The sequence below is a fragment of the Panicum hallii genome, chromosome 6, assembly GCF_002211085.1.
Source record: "Panicum hallii strain FIL2 chromosome 6, PHallii_v3.1, whole genome shotgun sequence".
Classification (NCBI taxonomy): domain Eukaryota; kingdom Viridiplantae; phylum Streptophyta; class Magnoliopsida; order Poales; family Poaceae; genus Panicum; species Panicum hallii.
Window position 1 is genome coordinate 40,206,609 of NC_038047.1, and position 25,306 is coordinate 40,231,914.

At 53.8% G+C, this 25,306-nt stretch overlaps 3 protein-coding genes across 5 annotated transcripts; 1 reads left to right on the forward strand and 2 right to left on the reverse strand.

The window, feature by feature from the left end:
- Positions 1-1,328: 1,328 nt before the first annotated feature.
- LOC112897635 lies at positions 1,329-3,379 on the reverse strand. Its single transcript, XM_025965983.1, has one exon. It carries the CDS (start codon positions 3,272-3,274, stop codon positions 2,054-2,056), a length of 1,221 nt encoding a protein of 406 aa, XP_025821768.1. The 5' UTR covers positions 3,275-3,379; the 3' UTR covers positions 1,329-2,053.
- Positions 3,380-10,285: 6,906 nt separating this feature from the next.
- On the forward strand, positions 10,286-17,311 carry LOC112897037 (glycoprotein 3-alpha-L-fucosyltransferase A-like). Of its 2 annotated transcripts, none has more exons than XM_025965221.1 (7): positions 10,286-10,725; positions 12,289-12,449; positions 12,993-13,234; positions 14,135-14,239; positions 14,576-14,720; positions 16,237-16,464; positions 16,842-17,311. In XM_025965221.1, exons 1-7 carry the CDS (start codon positions 10,396-10,398, stop codon positions 17,095-17,097), a joined length of 1,467 nt encoding a protein of 488 aa, XP_025821006.1. In that variant the 5' UTR covers positions 10,286-10,395; the 3' UTR covers positions 17,098-17,311. The 2 variants fall into 2 exon arrangements, with proteins under 2 accessions (XP_025821006.1, XP_025821005.1); XM_025965220.1 differs by having other exon boundaries at positions 10,289-10,725; positions 14,564-14,720.
- A 3,181-nt stretch (positions 17,312-20,492) lies between these two features.
- On the reverse strand, positions 20,493-25,055 carry LOC112897089 (abscisic acid 8'-hydroxylase 3-like). 2 transcript variants are annotated; one of them, XM_025965285.1, is made up of 9 exons: positions 24,657-25,055; positions 24,217-24,535; positions 23,872-24,027; positions 23,529-23,777; positions 23,215-23,304; positions 22,950-23,028; positions 21,956-22,062; positions 21,264-21,382; positions 20,493-20,985 (listed from the first exon to the last, which is right to left on the reverse strand). In XM_025965285.1, exons 1-9 carry the CDS (start codon positions 24,881-24,883, stop codon positions 20,847-20,849), a joined length of 1,485 nt encoding a protein of 494 aa, XP_025821070.1. In that variant the 5' UTR covers positions 24,884-25,055; the 3' UTR covers positions 20,493-20,846. The 2 variants fall into 2 exon arrangements, with proteins under 2 accessions (XP_025821070.1, XP_025821071.1); XM_025965286.1 differs by lacking the exon at positions 21,956-22,062.
- Between the last annotated feature and the right edge of the window lie 251 nt (positions 25,056-25,306).

Consider the following 25,306-nt stretch of genomic DNA (forward strand, 5'->3'; position numbering starts at 1 on the left):
AAGAGTAAGAAACTCCCCTTGTGGCGGACAGTACGAAGTGGGACGGCCGGGCAGGATGCTGGAGCTACAAGAGTAGCAGCTATACTAGCTGTTATCTGTCGAGCATCGGCGTGTCAAAGAAAAGAAAAGAAAAGAAAAGGATCACAAGATATTACCGCGCTGCTCTAATTTTTAATCCCCCAGTTGCAGCGTAAACGAAGCCGGGTTTAACCCAGTTTAACCGCTAGTGAAAGCTTGCGTTCCATCCGCCTCTGCTTTACCGCACCGCACCTCCCAGGTTCAAAATTCACAGAACCTCTCGGAGCTCCCGACCAATGCTCGCAGCGAAGTACTCGGAACCCCAGCAGCCAGCGTGCAGGCAACAGGCATGTCGCCGTCCCCCCCCCCCCCCCCCCCCCCTCCCCTGCCTCCGTCAAAGCTGGCGGCGACAGCTTTGGAGGCGAACTAGGAGCCCTGGGCGGCTGGGCCCTGGCGCTCCGCGCAGCCTTCGCCAGCCATTTCAAATCAAATCCAACCAACGGTCGAGATACGGCGGTGGGCAGCCACGGCCTGGCGGTGGGGAGACCGGCGCCGCAGGACGCCAGGACCACCGGCACGCCGGGCACGCGCGCGCTCGGTCGCCGGGTTCAGTCACGCGTCGCTGTTCCGCCACAGGCCGCGGCTCCGCTTTCCGCGACGCCGCGCTGCGCGCGCACACGACGCCGCGTTGGAATCGAGAGGGCGCGCCGGCGCCGCAGCACCCCAGACATGTCCCTCTTGGTTCTCACGCGCGGCGCGGTGACGGGGCGAGATGGCGAGTGGGGTGGGAACGCGCTGCGCCCTGGCGCCCTGCACGCGCGCGGTCGCCAGCCGCACGGAGGCGGCAGCGGCGGGCGGGCAGCGCAGAGGCAGGCGCGCGCGACACGACCGCGCGGCTCCCGAGGGCCAGCCGGGCGGGCGGGCGGGCGGCCGCTCCCTCCGCGCGCGTGTGCGTGCGTGCGCTCGCTTTGCCGCCGCGGCGACGGATCAACGAACAAGGCTAGCTAGCTCTTTTCCCCTGTGGCCGTGTGGCCCAACAGAGGGGGCACAGCGCGCAGTACGAAAAGGGACGAGCCTGGGCTAGCCTAGGCAGGCACGCTCACACGTCCCCAACCAAAAGCGAGCAAAGCACGGACACTAGTGCGTGCATGACTGCATGAGCATTGCCCAACCGGCGAACCAACCAGGTACCATTTCATGGCTTTGAAAAGCGAAGGGTTAAAAGGCAAAGTCTGAAGTGTAACTATAGTGGAAAAACAGAGTGAATAGAATGAAGAAAAAAAGAGTGAATAGAATGAATAAAAAACAGGGTGAATAAACTCTGAACTGAAAAGAACACGAGATCAGAGACTTGGTCATCGAAGTAGTGTGCTAGATCTCGCACGGAAGATCCCCCTCCCTGGCGCAAAACTATACCGGTACGGCAGCGGCTGCCTGGAATCTGATGACCGTGTTTGCTGCTGGAAGTGACTCGGCTCCGCAGATGAGATCTAGATTGGCGGCAGACACCGGCATCCGCCTTGACACCCAAAGAATGGACAGAAAGTACCGTCTCCTTATCAAAAGATTTGAAGGAAAAAAAAACGAAACCACTACTACCGTGGCTCCGCCTCTACCGTGTGCTCCCAAACGCAGGGCTTTTTCCATGTCCTTGTTGAAACCCGACACTTTTCTGTAAAACTCTTGCAAATCACGGCGATCTTTCAGCATCGTTGCTTCCTCTTTCTGATAAGCCTTCAGATTGATTCAGTATCAGCGAGGCCCATCAGCCATGGAAGAGGGGGGAGAAATGGCTTGCGCCGTCAAATGTAGCCGTTAGTACTACTCACTTCCAAGCATTTAATTACACCTTCGCGTGGACATGATCATGGGGTTAACTTTTTCGTACAGTTTTTACTACTCGATTAAAGTACAAGTATTCTTTCCTTGTATAGCGAAAAAGTCAATAAAAAAAGAGCAACTTTTTTCCCTAGAGGAAAGAGAAATGGCTGCCGGCCGCCGGAGGCAAGTGCCCGTGCCTCCCCGACGAGGTCGGTCAGCGGCGCGCCACCGACTGCGCGAGCCGCTCAACCTTGACGGCGATCTCCGGCGGTATCCGCACGGCGGGCCGCGGCCGCTCCTTGCACCGCCGGAGGTCGAGCCCGAGCGCGTCCGAGACGTCCTCGGAGCTCCACCCGGCGCGCCGGAGCGAGTCGGAGCACCGGTCGGCTTTGAGCAGCAGCGCGTCGAGCACCGCGTCGGGGTCGGCCGCGGGGGGCGCCGCCCCCTCCTCGCCGTCGAACACCCCGGCGGCCGCCACCTCGACCATCTCCGTCACCTCCGTGTCCCTCCACCCGCCCTGCCGCAGCACGGAGCCGAGCCGGTCCAGGTAGGCGTCCACCCAGTGCGGGGTCCTCGACCGCCTGGCCGCCACCGGCGGCGGCGGCGACGCGCACCCGGAGGACAGCGACGACGCGGTGGAGGCCTCCGAGGAGGACGAGTCGCGGCGGCGGCGGTCGGACGCCGCGTCGCTCCAGAACTCGATCCAGCGCGGGGCCGCGCCGCCGCAGGCCGCATCGAGGCTGCGGCGCGTGCACGGCGTCGCGGCGGCGGCCTCGCCGTGCTGCGCCACCGACGACGGCGGCGCCCGCGGGTCCAGCGGCTGGAAGCAGGTGTCCCTGGTGAAGAAGTGGAGCACGTCGAGGCCGCAGCAGAGGACGCGGTCGTCGGTGACGAAGAACACCGGGTTGCCCGCCAGGCAGGGACGGCAGGGCAGGAAGCAGCGGTCGAAGAGCGGCACGAGCAGCGGCGCGCGGCGGATGGCGGAGCGCGCCAGCCGCAGCGCGCGGTCCGGGTCGGCGGGGCGGGGGCCCCAGCAGCGCGGCCACAGCGCGCCGCGCGCGATCTGCAGCGACGCCGCGGCGATGGGCAGGTCGAAGGCGGACCGGAGCCCCGCGCGGGTGCGCCAGTCCGGGAACCCGGGCCCCGAGGGGAGCCCCGCGGCGAGCACCGCGCGGAGGTCGGGCGGGAACGCGAACCCCAGCTCGGCCTCGGCGCGCGCCAGCTCGAGCTCCGTGAGCCCCGGGAGCACGGCCACCCCGGACGCCCGGAGGTGCGCCAGCACCGCGGCCGCGAGCGGGGCGAAGGAGTGCAAGCCGTGCCGCGGGGAGGCCGCCGCCGACGAGGCCCCCGCCGCGGCGCGCGTGGACAGGCGCCTCAGCCCCGCCGCGTGCGCCGCCGGGGTCAGGCCGGCCATCCGGCGGTCCACGTCCACCATTGCCGCCCCCACGACCGACCAGCTGCCCGCCTTCCTAGGATGGAGGGGGCAGTGCGCTGAGCTTAGCTGATGTGTGCTTGGGTAACGGCCGGAGCGAGCGGATGAAAGAGCTGCGAGCTAGAGGCCGGGTGTGAGGCGGGGAGGCGGGGTTATATAAGACGGGAGGCGGCCATCGCGTTGGCCGTCGGCGTCGCGTGGTGGGGAGGTGGCGGCACGAGGGAGGGGGTGGGGCCCGCGGCAGAGATCTCCGGGCCACCTAGTAGAGCGGGTGGTGCCCCTCCCTGGCTCCTGCCTTGGCGTCTCCCGCTTCGTTTTTGTTCTCTTTTTTTTTTTGAAAAGAACTTCGTTTTTGTTCTCTCCGCCCTCGCCCGTAGGCCAACGACGGACGCGAGCGAAGTTTTTGTCTCCGATCCCGTCACTGTCCGCACGTTCTCACCGCCCGGTCGCATCGCGGTTACCGCCGGCAACCGGGTTGCGGCGGCGATGCCTGGAAGTTTGTTGCGGCCGGAGCCGATGCACATTCGCATGCTTCCCTTCCCTGGAGCCTACGGCATATCGGCATGTGGTTGGCGCCTCCGGGCAGATCAGGAGAGGCTCGTGCAGATGATGGAGCCCGCTTGAACGTGCCCTTGCGGCGCCTCAGCCTGCCTGGCGGAAGGAAACGGCCGTTGAGCTTGCCAGAGATGCGTGTTTCCACCTGCACGGCCAAAACGGTCTACAAAGTTCTCAGGACATATTTGCTTTTTTTTTCTTTGACGAAAAGATGTCTTTTTTTTCAATGCTCACTGTAGGATCATGTGTGCAGTGGTGAGTTTTCGAAGGAAATCTAATGTCGACGGAGAAGATGAGGCGTGTACTAATTTAGATCTGTTGAACCTTCTTTAGAACTGGACCCACATTAAACATAGGACGGGCGTGGCCAGATGAACGCATGGATCCCCGAGTGATGCAATTATGCAAAGTGTGAGCAGTTCTCTTCAAGACCGGCTGCTCTTGTTTATGACAAAGCCACTCGAACGTGGAGTCTCTTTGCGGCTGCTTTTTTTTATTTATTTATACGTGTTTGGGTCGATCCTCTTGTTTGTAACGGGTACAGTGTGTAGTCTGCTATGCTTTAGTCGCCATCCAGCAGCACTACTAATCCTCATTTTACTTCTCGCAAAATAAAAAACATTCCTCATTTAATTGTGCGTGTAACAGCATCGCATCATCCCTTCGCTGTCTGCGATGGTGTTCAACTGAATTTAGCACGCGAGTGCTGACACAGAGGTGCCATGGTCTCCATCCATGGCTAGCTCTCGGTGCCGCCACAGTAACTAGCTAGAGATTCATGTCAGACGCCAGTAGAAACGACCTACCTCTACATGAACGTTCGGCCTGGACAAGACCGACACCTTCCCGGACTACCTTATCAAGATGACTTTTTTACTTCACTCGCTGACTCAAAGGTAGCCAATGGATGAGTGCCTGATGTCTGATGTGCACGTGCAGCGAGCTGCTGCCTCGAGAAAATTTGCAGCCGGGCGGGAGAAGAGACAAGAAGAAGCTGCTGCGATCCATGGCAACTGTGTTAAATCGACTGAGCTTCACCGCGTTGCTATCTTCTCTGATGCTGAAAGTCAGTGTCAGATCCGTCGCCGCCGTCTGACTTTCGATGCTGATAACTAATTAAGGGGTTGTTTCTCACGTTTCCTGCGGGCGTTATTGCGCGATCTCTTGCTTGCCGGCCATAGCTGCGCACATGGAACCGGAATAGGGACGGTGATGTGGACCTCTCTCGTTGTCAAATGGAGACTCTCTTCGATCTAGGAAGTGAGGTGTTCATCACCTTCGATCTGTTAGTGCTGGAACACTGAAGCAAGCTCAATCTACCGATGTGCATCCGCATGGAGCTCCAAGGCTCCCAAGTCCCAACGATGCTGCTTCTTTCATTTTTTTGGATAAGGACGATGCTGCTTTTGAGGTGCACGCACAGAATGAAGGCCTCGTCGTGCTTCCATTCCATCAAGTAGTAATAAGAGTAGGGTTCAATCAGGTCACAGTACTTACTAGCAATTAGCTTAGTAATTGGGGGCGCCAAGCTGTGTAGTACTTGTCTCCCTTTAATGATTGAGGCCCGGCGGCCGGGCGGGCGTGCACTACCAAATCTAGGCGTCTAGGTTACATACCATGCTTTGGCTCTAGGATGCTGTGTTGGTGGACGTGACTAGCAGTCACACTCTAGGTTAATCGAGACAAGAGGCCGCTCACCTTTCGCGTATTGCCAATTTGCCATGGAGTGTTCTGCTGTAGTTCTCTACAGCAGCTGGTGATGAGTGTGCTCTGGGCTCTGGCTTGCTTCCGACTCTACAGCACCTTGTTGACGTTTGGAAGCTCCGCCTCTGGAGCCTCAACTCAGCGCGGTGGTATCTCAACCTAGGACGTTGTTGCAAAGTAATTGCATGAATGGATAGATGTCCTGTCCAGCAACGAGCCGCTCGCGGCAGCGCGAGGCTTCATTTCTCACCATCCATCGGCACAAGGCGCTCGCAGAACATGCACCGCATCCTGCTGCGGCCGGGGGCGGAGCTAAGGCCCTCCCGAGGTTAAAGATGGTAACGGATAATATCCGTGCGGATACATATTTTGTAAATCCGCATCCGTGAGCTAAAATTCGTATCTGCAGCCCACCACGGGCAGAAAACTATGCCCGTACCTGCTATCTGCGGATACCCGCATGCCCGCGGGCACGCATATGTACTCACAAGCTTTAGGAAATCAAACACTGTCGGTACATACGGGCAGAGTACCTCTTGCTAGTGTGTCCAACCCAAGGGACGCGAGGTTATCCGTAACCTCACGCTAAGTCTTTGGGTGACGGGGCGTACGGCCCGGGCTTGATAGCTGGGATCACGGTCTCCGGACCTTACCCCATGCTCTAACAGGTCCGGCGTCTCCATGTGCCCACAAGGACAAGGTGCTCAAGAACAGCTACCACGGGGCCGAACCCCCGCGGGGTGGTCCGGTGTCGCCACGTGTGGAAGCCGGACCCTCTGGAGGCCTGTGCACCTGGGTCGGCCTCAGGGGCAAGGACCTCCCTTCCCTCCGGGGAGGAGGTCCGGTGTCGCTACGTGCCCCTGAGGAACCGGCTGCTAAGCTAGCCCTGCCACGTGTCCGGTGGCAGCCAGCCTTTTGCGGGACGCCAGCCCAACTACCGCATTAAATGCGGGTAGGTGGGGTGCGCGTGCCTGGGTCAGGGCGTGGGCTGTCCACTGATATATCGGGTAGGTATGCTGACACCATGGTAAGCCCGCCAGTTACCGAGGCGGCGCGTCGCATCACCACACCGCGTACGAAGGCGGACGGCGTGTAGTCACATCACAGCGTCGCGCGCGTGAGCAAAGGGTAATTATGATCTGCTGCAGGAGGGCTGCGGCGTGCGCTGCTACAATGTGCGCCGAAGCTACAGCACGGCAGGTCAACACAGCCCCTTCGCCTGTCAAGGGAATTGACCCAACAGTGATAGCACGACTTCCACTGTGCATATTACTGATAGCAGGCACTGTGCTGGTGAGACGGCACATGACCATATCCTGGTAGAAGAAATGCACATCAACTTCCCGATCAAGGACCACAGGGAGGAGCCGAAGAGGAAGATTTCTGAATATGTGGCTCCGAAGTGTACATTATTTAATATGTCGTCGGGTCCACCTGTCGGAGCCCCGCATGGTGTACGCACTCCCCTTGAGTCTATAAAAGGGAGAGCGCACATGATAGAAAGCAGGATTCAAAGACTCCCAAGCTCACAAGCTCTCGGAAGCTTTAAGTTCTCACAAGCAATATAACACATAGTGGACGTAGGGTTTTACGCTCCGGCGGTCTGAACCACTCTAAACCCTTGTGTGCTTTCCGTGTTCATTCACCCCTTGATCTAGCGTTCCTTGAATTCCCCCCAAACTCATCCTAGACTAGGATTAGGCGGGTGCATTCTGCCACCCGGGTGGAGATTTCCTCCGACAAACACACAAGCATATTTTAACAACAAGTAAACATATATATATATATATATATCAATGAGGAAACAAATAAGTCTAAACAAATGAATAAAAGTCTCATACTGTCATACATGATAAATCCCACCATCATCTCAAATCATCACACATTAACAAAAATAAAAGCATACAAAAATAAATCTGCTGCAGGAAGAGCAAATCTGTAGATGGCCTAGGGTGGGGGCTGGGGCGTCGGCGTCCTGGTGTGGCGGCGAGGCAAACCTGGGAGGCTGGGAGCGGCCGTGCCCCGTGCGTCAGGTGTGTGTGTGTTGGGGGGGGGGGGTCACGGGCGCGGCGCACTCGGCGTCGCGAGGCTGGGAGCGCAATCACGGCGCCTCGGCCGCCGGAGATCCACAGGGGCGAGGAGGGGGCGGACGGCTAGCACCCAGCAGGAGGAACGGAGGAAGGGGGCGGCGGGCCGGCAGCGCACAGGGCTTGGGGAGGGGTATGATGGCGTCGAGCCCGAGCGGGCGAGCGGTACAGGGAGGAGGGGAGCCGGGAGGGGCCGAGGAGGCGAGGAACCGGGGGTGGGGGGGGGGGCGGGGGCGGGGGCGGCTGAGCGCGAGCTGTGGGGTGGGGGTGGCGGCCGGGAGGTGGGAGGAGAAATGAGGGTGAATGTTCTTATATACGTGAGTATTTGGGTCCACATGTTAGCGGATCTTGCGGATTTGCGGTTTCGGATATAAAAATTTTATACATGTTAATCGTTATTCATGGGTACTGCGCCCGTACCTACGGGAACATACTAGGATCCCCATAAGCACCCGTCCGGTTTGCTATCCCCGTGGATACTCACGTACCCGTTGCCACCTTTACTGGTGGTCTTTGTGAACACCGAGCTAAAGCTAGCCGCTCCCCCCGCCCGAGGCTAATGCGGGCGCCAACCGAAAGCGCGCGCGCCCGTGATTCCACGCGCGCCGGCGCTAGTAGCGAGCCTACGATTAGCTAGCAGTGCCAGCGAGCGATTGTTCCGGCCGTTCGGGACAACGAATCACTGGCTGCTGCTCGTTTAATTTGCTCGAGCCGTCGAGCCTATAGCTATGGCAGCTACTCCGACACGCCGCAGCTAGCCATAGCGACGCATGCATAGCTTCTTCAGCGCCTTTATTTGGAGCCGCTCGTTGAGGCAAAAGGCGCCCGTCTTTGATCTGTCCGTGCGGTCAAAAGGGTGAGGCACCGCACGAGTTCTCCACCACCACCACTCTTTTGTGTGTCTACAAGCTGCTGCTCCTCTGTGCGTCCGGCCGTGGTGCTGGCTTGCTGCTGAGCCCTTTGCTTTGGGCGTGACCTCTTCCATTCCGCGGCACACAGACACAGTAGTTGCCAGCAGACACATGCAATGCATGGTTAAAGCCGTGTCGGCCGATCGAAGATGCAGGCAGTTGCTACACCCCTCCTAGACGCTACTGCTACACGCCGTGTAGATTTGTTGGCGGGGCTGTCTGGTCTACCTAGCCAAGTAGCAACACTCGGCAAAGCAGAGGACATGGGAGCATCTCAGCTCTACCAGCTCGTTGGTGGCTTCTGGCTTGGACGCTTTGTCATCATCAGGCAACGCTGACCATCCTGTGGGTCTCGTCTGTGATGCAACTCTAGCAGTCTATATAGCACGCATTTGACTGACACGGACTCCGTCGTCTAATCCGGCCGCATTAGTGTTCATCGGTGTGAGTTGATTCGGTCGTCATGTAACGGTAGCATCATTATCTCTGTGCGGATTTGTGAGTACAGAGAGAATAATGAAGGCGCTTGCTAGCAGGCATGGCTATGGTAGCTAGCTAGGGACACCATTATGCGACGCCACTAGATGGGCTGTGGATAGATATGTCCGGGTGTAAAGAGGGAAACCTTTTGCTTTCGCTAGTGACGATCTGCTAGCTGCTGCGCTAGCTATAGAGAATCTGCTGCTCAGACGTACTTGCACATTAAAGGCAAAGCGAACCAGATTAGTGCAGTACGAAGCAGGGTATACTCTTAATTATCCCGTTCGTCCATGGTGGGCTTAACCAAACAAATTAACAAACCCTACGTACACGCGTACTACTCCAGTTCACGGTTGGTGCCGCTAGCTATCCTAGTAGGTTCCTGCGGCCTGTTTGGTAGAGCTCCAAATGATGCTGATTCTCTGTGGGAGTTGATTCTCTAAGAGAAGTGATTCTGTGGCTGAAGTTGATTCTTTTTGGTTCTCTAGTATAAACTCTTAAAATTAGGATGGAGAATCACTCCACAGAATCAGCAGAGAATCACTTTTCTCTGAAAAACTGTTTGGCAGAGCTCTTGCTGGATTTAGCAGAGAATCAGCTCTGAGAGCTCTGCCAAACGCGCCCGTAGTATAGGCACGTAACCAGCCATCCATGCTAATCAGTGCTCGTTTTCGTCTCACGTACGGGTACATTGTTCTGTTGATCCATGGATGCATGGGGGGACATGCACGGTGTGGATGGTTCAATTCGGCCCCTTTTCCGGTTCTGCTGTCCCCCGGACACGGGGGGCACGGATGACGATTTGTATTGCTCCCATGCGTCCCGATCCACCGCCACAGCATGCTCAGGATTGTTCCCTTTGTGCTTGTGGTCCAGCCCCAGATCAGCACAGCCTTTTTACCGCATGATGATGGTGAGGACAAGCAGCAAGCCAAAAAGTAAGTCGACACACATGTCCTAAGAACATGGGTTAATTTCGTTAGTGGGCCAAGGCCCCGGTGCACCTGGTTTCACTTGGAGCCCAAAGCCCAGGTGGCCTGGAATTCTTCTTGGACCCAAGTACCCAACGGCCGCGGACCATCACTTACTAAATGGGTCCAACCGGGCCGGCCTTCCGATTTTCCGAAGAAAGACGTTTGACGAAAAGGCAGTCGCTCTCTTTCACTGACACGTGGTACCCACTCCATCCCACCCCGCTCTGCCTCGTCCCAATGCAGCCGGAGCCGGACCAAAAATCTCTCCCGAGCGCGAGGGGACATCTCGGCAGGCTGGGTCGTGGGTCCATTTCCAACGACCGGGTCGCTCGACGACTCCGCCCACCCTCCCCGGCCGCCCCTCGCGATCCCACCCCCACCCCCCGCCGAGGCGGCCGCGAGGAGGGCTACCGATGAAGGGCGCCTCCCACTCGCAGGCGGGGGCGCAGGCGCAGGCGGGCCGGCGCCGGCGCTGGGGGCTGCTGCTGCCGCTCCTCGTCGGCGCCGCCTTCCTCGCCGAGATCGCGTTCCTCGGCCGCCTCGACATGGCGAAGAACGCCGAGGCCGTCGAGAGCTGGACCACCTCCTTCTACCGCCGCTCCGCCAGCTGGGGCGAGGGCGGGGGAGGCGACGAGGGCGACGACGAGATCCGGCGGTGCCAGGAGCGGCTCGAGAGGGAGGACGCCGTGCCCTACGACCGCGATTTCGACAGGGACCCCGTGCTCGTTGGCGGCGCTGCCAAGGTCTCTTCCATGCCCTTTCGCTTCGTGCTCTTAATTTGAGTTAGGACAGTTAGTTTTGTAACGACGGGATCTGCTGCTCAGGGTGTCGAATTTGTTCCATACGTTTCAGTAATGTCCTGACCTTCTAACCTTAGCATTTGTCTCATGAACTTCTGAATACTTGGTGAAGCACGACAACATTTTATGCTTTTCATTACCAACTTTAAGGAATATTGTAGTCGCCTGAGCAAACTAATATAATGAGTAAGTCATTGAATGATACAAGGGGCTTCTTCAGATTGCTTGTGGTCCTCTTGTATGTAAATAATCTGAAACAGTTCCATTGTCAAACCTTAAGCTTGTGTATCATGTATCCAGGTAGCATCTGGCTTAACTGGGTTAACGAGAGAAACTGATCCTGATACAAATAAGACCACAAAAGTGAAATACTTCATTTTTAGTTTATATTCTTCTTCTGTCCCATACTTGGCATGTGAGCTGATGGCCTTGTCTCCGCCTAAGTGCTTGATTGGCTGGGTTTTAATGTTCAGTCAAGGTTCTAGGCCTAGAGCACTAAACATTCGTACCAGATTAGTACTCTTCCATGAGTGCAAATGGGAAGCTGTTGAAATGTTTGTTCATGCTAGTGCTGCCTAAAATGTTTAATGGGAGTAATATGTACAAAAGAATGTGATAAGTTTGAATAGCGTATGGTTTAGTAAACTGAAATTTGGCATTTATTCTTCAGTTAAATATTGTGATATTTGCTCTTTAGAAGGAGGAAATTATATTGCTACTAGATTCGAACAGATCTGGTGTCCTGTTGATGTAGAAAGGAAAGTGTAAGCAGTGTTTAATGTGTTACTCAAGTAGCGATTTCTGAATACAATGGAGCAAGAAATTCCCAACAGTGACTAATAAATGCCCTCCTTTCTATTTTATCCTCTATTGCAAATTTTATTGTTCTGAAAGCTCTGGGACATCTTTGGTTCTAGAAGCAGTGGTAGAACTTGCCCAAATTACAGAGGGGGGGGGGGGCACCTGTAGAAATGAAATGATAGATCGCCATTGAAAAACTCAGTACTAAAATTTACAGAACAGTGGATTATGGAAGGTAAAAATACTAGTTAATAGCCTAGCATGCAGCAAACAGTCAGCTTCTTAATTATGCATATTATGCCAGAATGAAAAGGGGGACGCAGCCCAAGCTGCTTGGCTTGATGCTCCAACCTGTTATGGAGGACTATGATAATGTGTTTTTGGTTCCAGTGCTTGCTTCACTTTACGTATGTTTGGGATCGCTGATAATGAGTTGAACTAGACTTATATTGTAAACTGATATACCAGTTTACGTAAGAAAGGCAGTGTTGAAAGCTTTTTGTCTAAAAAATGCTTTTGGAAATTTGATCTGTGTTGGGGTGTTGTTCACTTAAGCATAAGAGGTGCCAAGTGTTTGTGTTCAGACTATTAGTGGCATAATGTTATATATGGAAATGGTGTTGCATATCCTAACATTTGCACCATCCACAGCTTGCATCGCTCCTCTCTCTTCATGATACTTATGTGTTTCTTTTTCTCACTCAGGATTGGAATAAATGTGCTGTAGGATGTGAGTTTGGATTTTCTGCGAGTAAGACCCCTGATGCTACTTTTGGAATTGCGCCAGATTCTTCTGTAGAAAGCATCCTCAGATCAATGGAATCATCTCAATATTATTCAGAAAACAATATTGATGTGGCTCGAGGGTGGGTAAGAAAAGTTATTTCTGTTTGGTGATTTTGTACAACATTGTTTACCTGTTTGAAATGATTTTCTAAATTTGGTAAAATGAACTTCAACTGTACTCCACATTTAATACTGCTTTGGTTACAAAAATTCTATTTCCATATATGGGATATTGACACTAGAATTAGTTTCTGTCTCCTGATATCCATGTTAAGGAGTGCAACGTTGATGGACTAATGTGAACATAGTTTATTCTTATTGTTTATGGTATGTAAGAATGTATGGACTATTGTCTGAATGCCAAATACCTATTGCTTCCTGATGTTTAACCATTGTTATTTGAAAGAAAGAGGGAAAAGCAAGCAGCCACGACAAGTTCATCCGCTGGAAATGCTTTTGATCTTGAACCAAGCACTTTGTTGATTGCTATCCTCATTCTGTACCATGTTTCGTCATTCATGCCCTGCTATTCAGCTTTGGAATTTTGTGTTCAGAAGCAGGATTTATTAATATTGAGAATCATTGTTCTAATGGGCTAGCAATTTCATTGCCATCTATTACAGGAGAGGGTACAAAATTGTGATGACAACCAGCCTTTCCTCAGATGTACCTGTTGGTTACTTTTCATGGGCTGAATATGATATCATGGCACCTGTGCCTCCAAAGACCGAAGAAGCTCTTGCTGCAGCCTTTATTTCCAACTGTGGTGCACGGAACTTTCGTTTGCAAGCACTTGAGATGCTTGAAAACTTGGATGTGAAAATCGATTCATATGGTAGTTGTCATCGTAACCGTGATGGCAAAGGTACACCTTCTCTGCTGTATGTTAATATTATCTTTTTTTTCTTGGTGTCATTGTTGGCACACAAATGGGATATTTTCTGTTCTGCTTGCAAAAGTTGGTACTCCCTCTGTCCATAGCATATTTTGGAATAATAAAGTCATCAAAAGTAGATTTTGACCATTGATTTCTCCTCCACCATATTGTCAATGAACCTGAATCACCGCACAGCAGTAGCAGTGCACGAAATCTGGGTGGCAGATAAGCTACTTATTTTGTTGTGAATAAGAAATGCTTCGTATCACTACCCAATTTGCACTTATCTCACTTTGTCATATCGAGTAACAAGTAAGCCGCATGCCCTCCCTAATCCACCTATTGCTTCCAGCTCTTGCTTTCTTCTGCATTATGGCTTGGAGAAAGTACTACTGGCATTGGGAGGGCTAAGATCTCCACCTTACTGCCACCCACCAGATCCGGACCTGTAATTCACTATATTCTATCTCTTCACAGGCATATCAATGTCAACATCTATAGTTGTAGTAGATGTGACATCATTAGTCACAGTTTGTTTTGCAAAGGCTTAGTATTATCCAAGGTCCCTGTTTTTCATTTGCATTAATAAAGGTGTATATGTCGGTTTAAGGTCCGTCTGGAATGCGACATTTCATGGGAATCGTGTAGGAATTATTATCGTGCCTTGCCAATTTCCTAGCAATGACAGTAGGTTTGGATTATGGTCTTCTTGTAGCCATGTTAGATCCTCAAAGATATTGTTACGTTCACCTTCGCTGTTTAATACATGCTTTTCTTTGATTAGTAATCCTTTTATTCTTGATGCATAGTTTCTGCTGTTGGGATGCATCGTATTTGACTTCAAATTTGTAGTTCACACTTCATACTCTACCTCTTGCTTGGGTGCAGTGGACAAAGTGGAGACTTTGAAGCGCTACAAATTCAGCTTGGCTTTTGAGAATTCTAATGAGGAGGATTATGTAACAGAGAAGTTTTTTCAGTCGCTGGTAGCAGGTAACTGTTTATGGCCACAACTCTCCACTAAATACTCTTCCACCATTGCATGCTGAGGATACGTTTGTTTTCATATGTTTAGTTCATCACTATAGGATAAAGCATTTCACCCCATGGGCAGATTTCCTTTCCTTTTAGATTGTTTCTCTATAATTGGCTAACTGATGCAGTAATTTATGTCCAATTGATGTTGTAAACATGCAAAAAAAAAATCAAAGTGCAATGTTTATTTTATCAGCCGAAAATATTCTGAAACGGTATTTGTGGATACTAAAGTTGTAAGTGGAATGTAGTGATTGACTATTTCATTTCCCTTCCACTAAGGTTCTATTCCAGTTGTTGTTGGTGCTCCGAATATTCAGGAGTTTTCTCCGGGAGAAGGTGCGATATTACATATTAAGGAGCTTGATGATGTTGCTTCAGTTGCAAAGACGATGAAAAATATTGCTTCAAATCCTGATGCCTTCAATCAGTCCTTGAGGTAAATGCCAAGCCTTGCAGAGTCATGGTGATATCGGGGCGATTGTATATTGATTTAGCATGATCTGCAATGAATCAGGTGTCATGTGTGTATCTATTGGAGTTTAGTTCGACTTCATAAGGAGTGGTGTACTGGTGTATTACGTTATCAACTTTATTATAGTGAATCGGTGCTGGTTTGACCAATTAAATTTTTTCATATCAAGATCAGGTGACAACAAACATTTTATTTATAACGATATGGTTTCCTGAGTAACTGAATCACCATGAAATTAAAGAGTTGCTCCTTAACAAACCAGATTCTCCTTATAGAAAGGGTATAGTGTGGCTCAACTTTGGTAGTAAAGCTCACCTTGCAAATCTTGCCTCTGTGGTTTTGACAGTGCCAAAGCATGAAAGCTACAAACCACGAACTGAATTAATGGGTAAACTGCCTCAATTAGGCCCCAGGTCACAACTGTGCGAGATTCAATTTCTTAATGATGTTGTCAATAGGTTATCTATTTTTAGGAAACTGATGCACAGACGGTGTTTTACATTACGATCCGTGTGCATACCTTTTTTTTATATAAGATCCATGTACATACCTCGGCACTGTGCTTGAATGCTCCCCTTTTGCCTGTGCCAATGTGAAGAAAAATGGGCATTCTGATTGGACAAAACTGTGATGGTCTCTAGCACTTGTGGAGCATAATGTACTACTGTGAGCCTCTGCCAGGATTAGATTTGACATAACACTCTTGTTTCACTCTTAGGATTTCTGGAATTATCTGCTTGCAGCAATTATTTAGTGCATAACTATGTGCTGGTATCATTGAGTGTTTTTCAGATTTTCCATTGAAAGTCTATATATCTTATCTCTCTTGTAAGGCCAGCACAAAGCAGGGCACGAGAAATTGCCACATCACCCCCAATTAATCCCACCATACAATTCTAATCCTAAGAATATAAATGGACATACTACTTAGAAAAATACGTTAAACATAAGCATGCAAGAACCTACTAGAATTTCCATGAAACTAAAGCTAAGAAGGCCACATTGCTCCATTTATTCCAACAGCCTGCTTTCAACCTAGCGAACATAAGTGCACCTTGGAGAGTGATCATCTGCAATGCAATTTAAAACACAATTTGTGTGAAGCTAAAACTTTGTCGTTGGCTTATTTTGGTGATGGGGAAAGGAATCATAAATTCATTTTGTTTACAATTCTTAGACTAAGTTTCTGTTCACAATTTCTTTGAATATTGATACTTTAATAGTACCAGAATTTCTATCTAAATTCAGAGTGAATACTTCTTCAGCAACATGTGAGTTTGATCCTAGTTATATTGATGGAGGCTTAAAGTATTGCTGTGAAATTTTATCAAAGGTCATCCTATTAAAAGGAAGAATAATGTCTATTGGTTACTTTTACCACTGAAGTTGTCAAAGATCATCTAGCAGCCATTATTATAGCACCTGTTATGATTTTGTTGTAAACAGTAAAATATATCCCATTCTTTGTTTGCATGTGTAGGTGGAAGTATGATGGTCCGTCAGATTCTTTCAAAGCTCTTATCGACATGGCAGCAGTTCATTCATCTTGTCGGCTTTGCATACATATTGCTACAAAAATTCATGAAAAAGAGGAAAGGACTCCAAAATTTACAAATCGTCCTTGTAGCTGTTCCAGCAAAAAGGGTACTGTTTACCACTTATTTGTCCGGGAGAGAGGACAGTTTAAGTCAGAGAGCTTTTATCTGAGGTATGGAAGTGTTACTGTTGTGCTCACCCTCAATATTTTTGAGATATGAAAGCTACAAAATAATTAAATTAAAAAAATCAAAGGAACGCTAAAGATTTACACAGGTTATATTGGTGAGGCTAGATTATAATGACATAGATTAGAAAAGCAAATACAACTGCATTTCAATCATAGGTCTTATGGTAATTGAGAAAAGTATCCTGCTTTTTAGTCTTGGATCGTTTGCTTGTTTTCCAACAATTGAGCGAGCTATCCTGCTAGAGTGCTAGTTATGTTGCTCTACTACTGCCAAGTTGTGTTGAGGTTTTGAGTGACAATGTCCATTGTATTCTTGCTGCCTGTACATCTTTAAACATGCTCCAATCTATGATGTGCAGATCGGGCCAGATAACACTGGGTGCTTTGGAGTCTGCGGTGCTTGCTAAATTTAGGTCCCTCAACCACGTTCCTGTATGGAAGGATGAAAGACCACCGAGTATTAGAGGTGGGGACGATCTGAAGGTATACAAGATCTACCCAGTCGGTCTAACACAACGTCAGGCGTTATACGGTTTCAGGTTTAGAGATGATTCGGAACTTGAGCGATACATCAAAGACCACCCCTGTGCAAAGCTTGAAGTAATTTTTGTATAACTATGCTCTAGGCATACTTGTTTCCTCCCCATTCTTACCAAACTTCACGGTGCTGAGTTTCGTTGTACTGTAAATCTAGGGTGTTTTGTGTAGCGGTGAAACTGATGCTAGTACAGATGATCAACCGGGTGTAAATTTTTCATCGAGAGACGGCAGTAAGCAGCAGTTCCTCCCTTCAGGAACAACCGCAAAGGAATCGACACGTTTTTGTGAAGGATTCGTGCAAGTCTTATGTGACCTTCTAAGCTCATTAAGAGCATCCGTGCCCAATATATTTACTCCCAATAATTCTAGATTGGGAGCTTTTCAAAATGTTTTGGGCATAAAAAAATGGTTTCCTTCTACAGATATCCTATATTTGGTTTCCAAAAATATGCCACATCATTCCATATCATTCCATTTCAGATAGGGTCCTCTTCCTATGCACGCGCAAGGTTCAGATCTGTCATTGCCACCGTGAGGAGAGGAGCATCATTTATGATACATCCTACCCGTTTGTAGCAAGTCTGACTCATCCATCTCAAGCTATGTGCCTATAGCCATTCTTATCCATTCATCCTTCTCCCGAGATGCATGACCCACACCGGTAAACTCTTCTTCTCCCTTCCATGCTCTCTCTTCCCCGGTTCTCCCTCCTGACGAGCCCTTTTTATCTTTTTCATCCTCTTCTCGATACTATAGCGTAGCTATTTCTTCTCCATTCCAAGGAAGCGAGCTAGCACGCGCAGCCTAGAGGTGTGTGTGGGTCACGAACGTGGCCTAGCCTATGCCATCACAGGCATGGAATTTTCACAAGCAGGCCCCGTCGCCGGCATGGAGCGCTTGCGCTCGACGGCGTGCTCTGCGACGTGTGGCTCCTGCTAGTTGCCCAGTTTCATGGTGCACAGAGGCTGTCGGGAGGTGAAGGCGTGGGGCCAGCAGAGTGCGTGGAAGGATTGGGAGCGCACCGTAGCAGCGGAGATATGGCTCCAGGTGCCGCCTTTTTGGACGCGTGGAAAAATTGGGAGTTAGATTGGGCTTCCGTTGGAGCTGTGATTTTCATATTTGTTCCCAAAACGAGATTTTTGGATAGAGTTTTGGGCATTTTTTGAGATGCTCTAACCATGCTACATTGCTACTCTGTTAGCAGGGACGATGCTGATGCCTCACCCTCAGCTACCTGGACCTGCTGGATCCCTTGCGTTTTCCACTGCACCAGGCTACCATGTTCAGTTAACTACCTCGGTGCGCTTGTGCAGGACACCTGAAAAGCAGGTGGATGGAAAATGGCATGCCGCGCCATCTGTAAGCTCCGGACGTCGCCAGCTTACACACACAGCGAGTGACGCGGGCTGATGGGCATATGCTGCTGATGCCTTAGCTGGCCCTGGAGCCCAGCGGCGACCCCTTCTTTCCCTTCACATGTCAGGTCGGGGTCAGTCACTCACACCGAGCTCTCCAACCGCACAGGACGCACGCGACACAAAGGAGGGCGAGCCTCTACACGTGTCGAACTCAAGGTCTCTCCTAGATTGACGAAACATAAAGATCCCGCGGCCGCCGGCCGGCCGGCCACCCTGGCCCAGCCCGCACCGCCGGCGTGATTGGCTCCCCTTCGCGGTTTCAGCTCAGCTGCCAGCTTCACTCTGCAGTGCGCACAACAACCAGGCCCAGAACTAGTTCAGAGGAGGATCAGCACCAGCGCGCTCCTCAGCTGGATCTGCGTACTTTGGTCGGGCAGGCGAGCGAGACCTTAACGGCTCCGAAAGGGCACGGTGCCCTAGCGACGCGCGTTGCCGTTGCCGCCCGCACCGCCCGCCGTCCCCACGCTGCCTGCCGCGTGCCCTGGGCATCACTGACTCCTCGTCACCGCGGGTACGCACCCGCTCGATCGTTAGCTGGACTCCAACACCTGGTCCCGGGCAACAACCCCGATCGGAAGCACAAGCTAAGCAGTGACCGAACTGGCCGGAGCAGCGGCCGGGCACGGGGGACCGCCCGCCCGGGCGCTGTGGGCGTGCTCCTTCCTCCTCCGTGATGAGCAGAGCGCATCAAGGTCAGTACGGGGCGAGCTGGTACGGCCGGGGCACGACGTACGTGGCGGCCTGGCCGTGAAGGCGCAGTATGCCGGCCGAGCAAGCTGCAGCGAGGTCTCGTCTTCGAAATGGCCGCCCTGGTACGCGCTCCTCCGATGCTAGATCCTGTCCCCACTCCACCCGAGAGCAGCACGATTGCCTTCTTGCGGTTGCGGGGGAACATCTTGTACTTCCGCGGACAACCACGTACGATTTCACCTAGGATCGCCGGGAGCCCTCGACACGTCCACGGCAAGTCCTGCACTGAACAGATGCACTACGGTCTCGGCATCAGGAGAAAGAAAGAAAAGAAAGCTAGGATCTCTCGCACCGCAATGATCCGTGGCCCTGGTTCCTTTTCCGCCCGAAAAGGGGCTGTGCTTTGGTGCTGCCGCACTGGGGCTGGGATTCGACGATCCACTCTGGGATGCTGGTCTGCACTCTTCAGTGTAGGCGCTGGGCTCTGTGCAGTGCAGCCTGGACTGGAGCAAGGGGAGACACTTGTAGTCGAGACACGGAGAGACAGTACTGGTGCTGTACTAGACTGTAGGAGTGCACTACTGTCTACTGCCATGCCACGTACATACCGATCCGTGGAGGAGCCTTTTTTTTCCCCTTTACCTGTCTCATTTTTTGTTGGGTACTCGTTATGTTAGATGCACCGTTTCCCATTCCATTTCAGTTCGTATGGTCCTGATAGTGTCTTGCATTGCCTCTCACTGCGTGCATCATGTGACTGAGTTGGAATGGCTTAACCTATCTAGGAACAGTCGAACAGGTAAAGCACTGCCCCGGGTTTGTTGCCAGTGCGGCCACGCTTCCCATCTCAAAAGCCTCGGGTTGTCGTGTGACCGTCCCGTGCTCGCACCGGCACACGGCACGTCACATGCATGCCGCATTTTTTCTAGCTAGCAGGCAACGAGCGAGTTCACACTAGTACTTGTCAAGGGACAGCGCGAGCTGTCGTGCAACGGACTGATGATGGGCGACCACACTTTCTCCGGGACTCGTGGCGAATAGCCTCGAGTGCAAATGGCATGCCAGTATGCGGGTTTGCCACAGTCTGTTCGCACACTCCGTGAACAAAAAGCAGGTCGCCGACGGCGACACGCTTTCTCGTCAATCACCTGCCGCCGGGCTATCTGGCATCGCTGCCTGCAGGCAGCTTTTGAGAAAAGCCGGTGACCCGGGGGACGGGATCGCTGGTGTGATCTGCGCTGCCGGCGACGGACGGGCGCATGGCCAGGCCACGCGTCGGCCCGCGTCTCGCCGTCGCCGTCGCAGGCAACGTTTTGCTGTCTGAAACAGCGACGGTGTCACTGCAGCATGACACATCGACAGTTCTGACACCAACACCGCTTTATTCTTACTACTGCTAGCTAGTAGCATAATCAGAGCATGCCAAGGGCGCCCGGGGAGCTTTTTAGCTCGTTCGCCCGGGCGTCACGCTACCGGACCACACGGTGTCCTCTGCTACTGACACGTACGATGACACTGATGATGATACACTGTCATCCTCCCAATGATTGACGGGCTATTTTGTTAACTGGTCGAGCACATGCCGGGGACGGCCAGGAGTAGTAGTCGATCAGTATCCGACACCGAAAGGAACTGCGAAAGGGTAGCTAGCTAGCTGCTGCCACGACTCTGGATGACCGGATCCCCGGCCGTCTCCTGGGTGGGTGATGCTGCTGCTTAGTCCGCGGCCGGCGCGCGGCGGCCGCCCTCCTCCGCGCCGCCAGTCGTCGCCCGCAGCAGCCTCGCCCGGAGGCCGCGCTTCGGCACGGGGAAGGGGCTGTAGGTCACGTCGTCGCTCGACCCGATCACCTGCCACCTGCCAAAGCAACCACACAATGACACAAGCAACCCCGCGTCAGCGTCGCCGGTGGTAGAACAAGCAAAAGACAAAAATGCCGGGGAGTACGAGGGAAATGCGTGGAAAGTGACGCGGCGCACGGCGGGTTCGGTAGCCGGCGCGGCGTCGGGCTCGGGACCGCGGGCACCGCGCACGAGGGGGCGCCGAACGCGCGCACATGGCGGATCAGGGCGGGCTTCCCCACGGCCGGCCGGGTCTCCGCCGGGGGCGGGCGGGGGGCGGCGGGCGACACGTACCTGTAGTTGGTGACGAGGCGGTGGACGAGGACGACCATCTCGAGCTTGGCCAGGTCGTTCCCGGGGCACGCGTGCACGCCGCTCCCGAACGGCAGGAACGTGCCGGGCTTGGGCGCCACCTGCCAACGGGACGCGCGGGTCAGTACAAGGGATTCGCGGCTGGATCCCAGGACGCTATGAATGATGATGCTCCAGAGAATTGTCTGCTACTGACTCCGAACTTGTTCTCACTCAGTCATTCTACTCCAGACTTTCTAGCGTTGCAACAAGTGTTGGGTGCGTGTTGGTGGTGCGTAGTGCTTGTCGCCTGGCCTGTCACTGCGCTGTGCACGAACAACATGTTCCCGGCAGCAGGGTTAGGATACTAGAGGTGTCGCTGGTGAGTTCTCCCTCTCAGCTGCAGGCCTGGCCGGGTGATTGGCAAGCCAGCCACCGTTTAACGGGTCTCCTGCCTGCACTACTACTAGTCCAGAGAGTGAGAGAGTCAACAATGACTGTGCAGCCGGTAGTGAAAGTAATTGCTGTCCTTGACTTCGGCCGTCTGATAGCAACAGCTGATGATAACAACAGCTGCAAATCTTTGCGACCCATCGATGGACGCTCATGTAACGTTCATGTCATAAAGCTATGCGATGCAAGCAATCATCTACTGGCAGGTAGGAGGAGGAGGAGGAGGAGGCAGGCCCCGTTACCATGAACCGGGACGGGTCGAAGGTCTGCGGGTCCTGGAAGAACTCCGGGCTGTGGTGGATGCTCCCGAACAGCGGCATCACCTTCCACCCCTTGGGGATCAGGAACCCTGCAACCAAAACAACCCGGACGCCACCAACCCCTCGTCAGTCCAGTCGCAGTCGGAGGAGTAAATCCAGAGGCGGAACTTAACGCTCGTAACCATGTCGCCCGAACCGAACCACGCACGCCATTGCCGCCGGCCGCTCTCGCTGTCTCATTGACTCCTGCCTGCAGGGACGGAGTAGTGGAGCAGCGGCCGCCGGTGCCGTCCGGGAAGAGCGGCGGCCTGGCCGGCGGCCGATCGCTCGCCAGCGATCGGAACGAGAGGGCGTAGGCGCGCTGCCGTGTTCTGAGGTGAACAACGGACCGTCCCCGCGTGGGCAGGCGGCCGAAGTCGACGCTGGGGTGCGCCCGTGTTGTTCATACGAACGGCAGCCTCAGAAAAATGTCTCCTTTGGTGTTTTTTTTTGAGGAATTCTCCTATGGTGTTGGTTTTGTGAAGACTAGTGGCTCTACCTCTTTAATGTTCTGAGGATTATATGTGAGACGGCGATGAAGCCGGTTGGATCTCCATGTCTGGCGTGTGCTGAGGTGGACTTGACTCGACAGCATCTACTGTGTGATGTGCGGATGTGTTTGTTGGGAATTTCTTTCACTAATCCATTGTGAGTTCTGTCATCTATCCCTTCTTAGAATGTTTCAGAGTAGCATATGAACCAACTTTTCTACCATTGTCATGATGCTCATGCATGATTCTAGCACCATGTTCATCTCCCATTATTGTTTTCATAAAAACGTGAGCCTTTCTCTTCCCAAACTTTTTCTCTGAAAAAAAGGGGCCAATGCATCGTGGGTGCCTAAAGAATCCATCTGTAAAAGCTCAAGCCAAGCAAGCAAGGCGAGGTCCATGTTCTACACGTGCCTTTCGCGGTGTGCTGGTGTACGTGCACGTACCTTCGTAGTCCACGTCCTCGACGGCCTCCCTGAACGTGAAGGTGATGATGCTCGCCAACCTCAGGCTCTCCAAGATCACCTGGCTCCACCGAAACAGGTGCCACGAGTTACAACAAAAGGCAGCTAGCAGGACGAACACCTACTGGAAGCTAGCAGCTGAAGTTAACAAGAGCAAGGTTCCAATGCGAACGGGAGCGCAGCGACGGCAGAGATGCGTGCAGTGCAGTGCCGGTAGCGGCGGTGTGCACGTCACGGGCAGGCTTACCAGCTGCGTCATCGGCATCCTCTTCGTCTGCGCCCACGTCAGCGGCAGCCTCCCACCGTCGTTCTCCTCGTAGGCCGCCATCTGCTCCGCCTGCGATCGACACGCCGCCGGCCGGGCCGGGAGGGGCCAGGGCACGGTGGCGACGACGGCGTTAGAACCGAACACCGGCGTGCGGTTGGGTCAATCGGGCACGACGTCATGACCAGGTCAGTCGTCCCAGTCACAGATGCTCTAATGATTTGTACTGTGCGAAGTGGGAAGGAGAAGGACGGAAAGGGGTCTCCCGGCCGGTCGGCGCGGCGCGGCAAGCTCACCTTGACGGCTTCCAGAAGCTTCGGGTGGTCGTGGAGGAACTTGAGGACCCAAGTGAGGACGCTGGCCGTCGTGTCCTGCGCCGCGAACAGCACGCCGAGGACGTTGTCGGCGACCTGGTCGTCCGAGAGCGCCGCGCCGCCGTCGTCGCGGTACCGCATGAGGGTGCCCAGGAGGTCATCCCCCAGGTCGTCCCGCGCCCGCCGCTCCGACAGGATGCCGCTCAGGATCGCGCCCAACCGCTTCCGTGCCTGCCGATTGGTTTGGTGGGGTGACATTGTGGAGAAGGAAGGACATCGATCGAGCTCCATTGATTTCAAGAAGAAAGAACTGTCGCCTTCGTACCTTGATGGCCTGGCTGTAGCGGGTCCAGGGGAGGACGGGGATGGGGAAGCTGTTGTAGCCTCTCTCCACGGTGAAGTAGTTCCTCCTCAGCTCCTCCTTCACGTGCTCCGCCATCCGCCGGCCGAAGATGGTGACGACGCCGACGTCGAAAGTGAGCTGGAAGAAAAAGGCAGAAAAGCCAAGGGAGACCACCAAGTTAGCTGGACACGTACCACGCCCGGGCAGCCAGCACAACCGTACAATGGAGGAAGAGGAATGGAGGCCGGCACACGCTTCCGACGGTCCCGGACGCCGGACAGGTGTCTCCTCGTCGGCGCCGCGCGTGCCGCGCCGGCCGGCACTCACCCTCTTCATGGTGTGGAAGGTGCTCGTCTCGCGGCCTTCCCACCAGCGCAGCGTGGACGCCACGGCGGCCTCGACGTCGGGCACCAGGGCGCGGAGCGCGTCGGGGCCGAGCCATCCCTGCACGACGCGGCGCATGCGGAGGTGGTAGTCGCCCTGGTGGAAGAAGAGCGCCTGGGGCCCGATCATGCGCTCCTTGCTCGGCGGGTACGTCGGCCTGAAGAGGTGCGCCCGGGACACGAGCACCATGCGCGCCGCCTCCGGGGTCGCCAGGACCACGCACGGGCAGCCCAGCACGTGCGTCTTGAAGACCTCGCCGTACCTGCGGGCATGCGCGGCGCGCGGCAGGCAGAGAAATTAGCCAGCTCATCACACGCATTTGCAACTCACGGAATTTCCGGAAATGGCGGCAGCTAGCAACCGGCCGGTCGGGCAGCAGTTACCTCTTCAGCCTGGCGGCGAAGAAGATCCTGGGGTTCTGGGAGTAGAGCTGCAGGGTCTCGCCGATGTACGGCAGGCCCAGGGAGCCCGGGGGCAGCTTGAGCCCCCGCGCCGGGCCTCCGCTCCGGCCGGCGCCTCCCCTCCGGCGCCTGCTCGCGCCCAGCAGCACCAGCACGGCGAGCGAGGAAACGTAGCAGGCGCAGGCTACAGCGAGGAGGAAGAAAGCCATGTGGCCTTGCCCCCCACGCCGCAGCCTCTTGGAGGAGTGATCCCCTCGAGATCACGCGGGAGGCGAGTGCCGCCGCCGCACTTCCCTTTCGTATCCGAGTGTGAATTGCGCCAGTGGTGGCGCGGTGGTGTTGGGCGAGAGGGACACGAGGGAGGCGATCTCGAGAGGATCTCCTCACAAATGGTGGGTGGTTGAGGGATCCACATGTGTGGTATTTATAGCACCAGGGGGCACAAGGGGAGGGTTGGGGACGAAAATGGCGATCACGGACGGCTCTCATTACAATTTCGGAAAACTTTGGCGAGGAGCGGAAAACAAACGGGCGAAACAAAGAAGGCAACGAGCCATGCGTCAATGGGATGTTTAGTTTCTAGTACTAGTAGCCGGTAAGTTTTTCTACATAGCTCAAAGGTGTTTATAGGG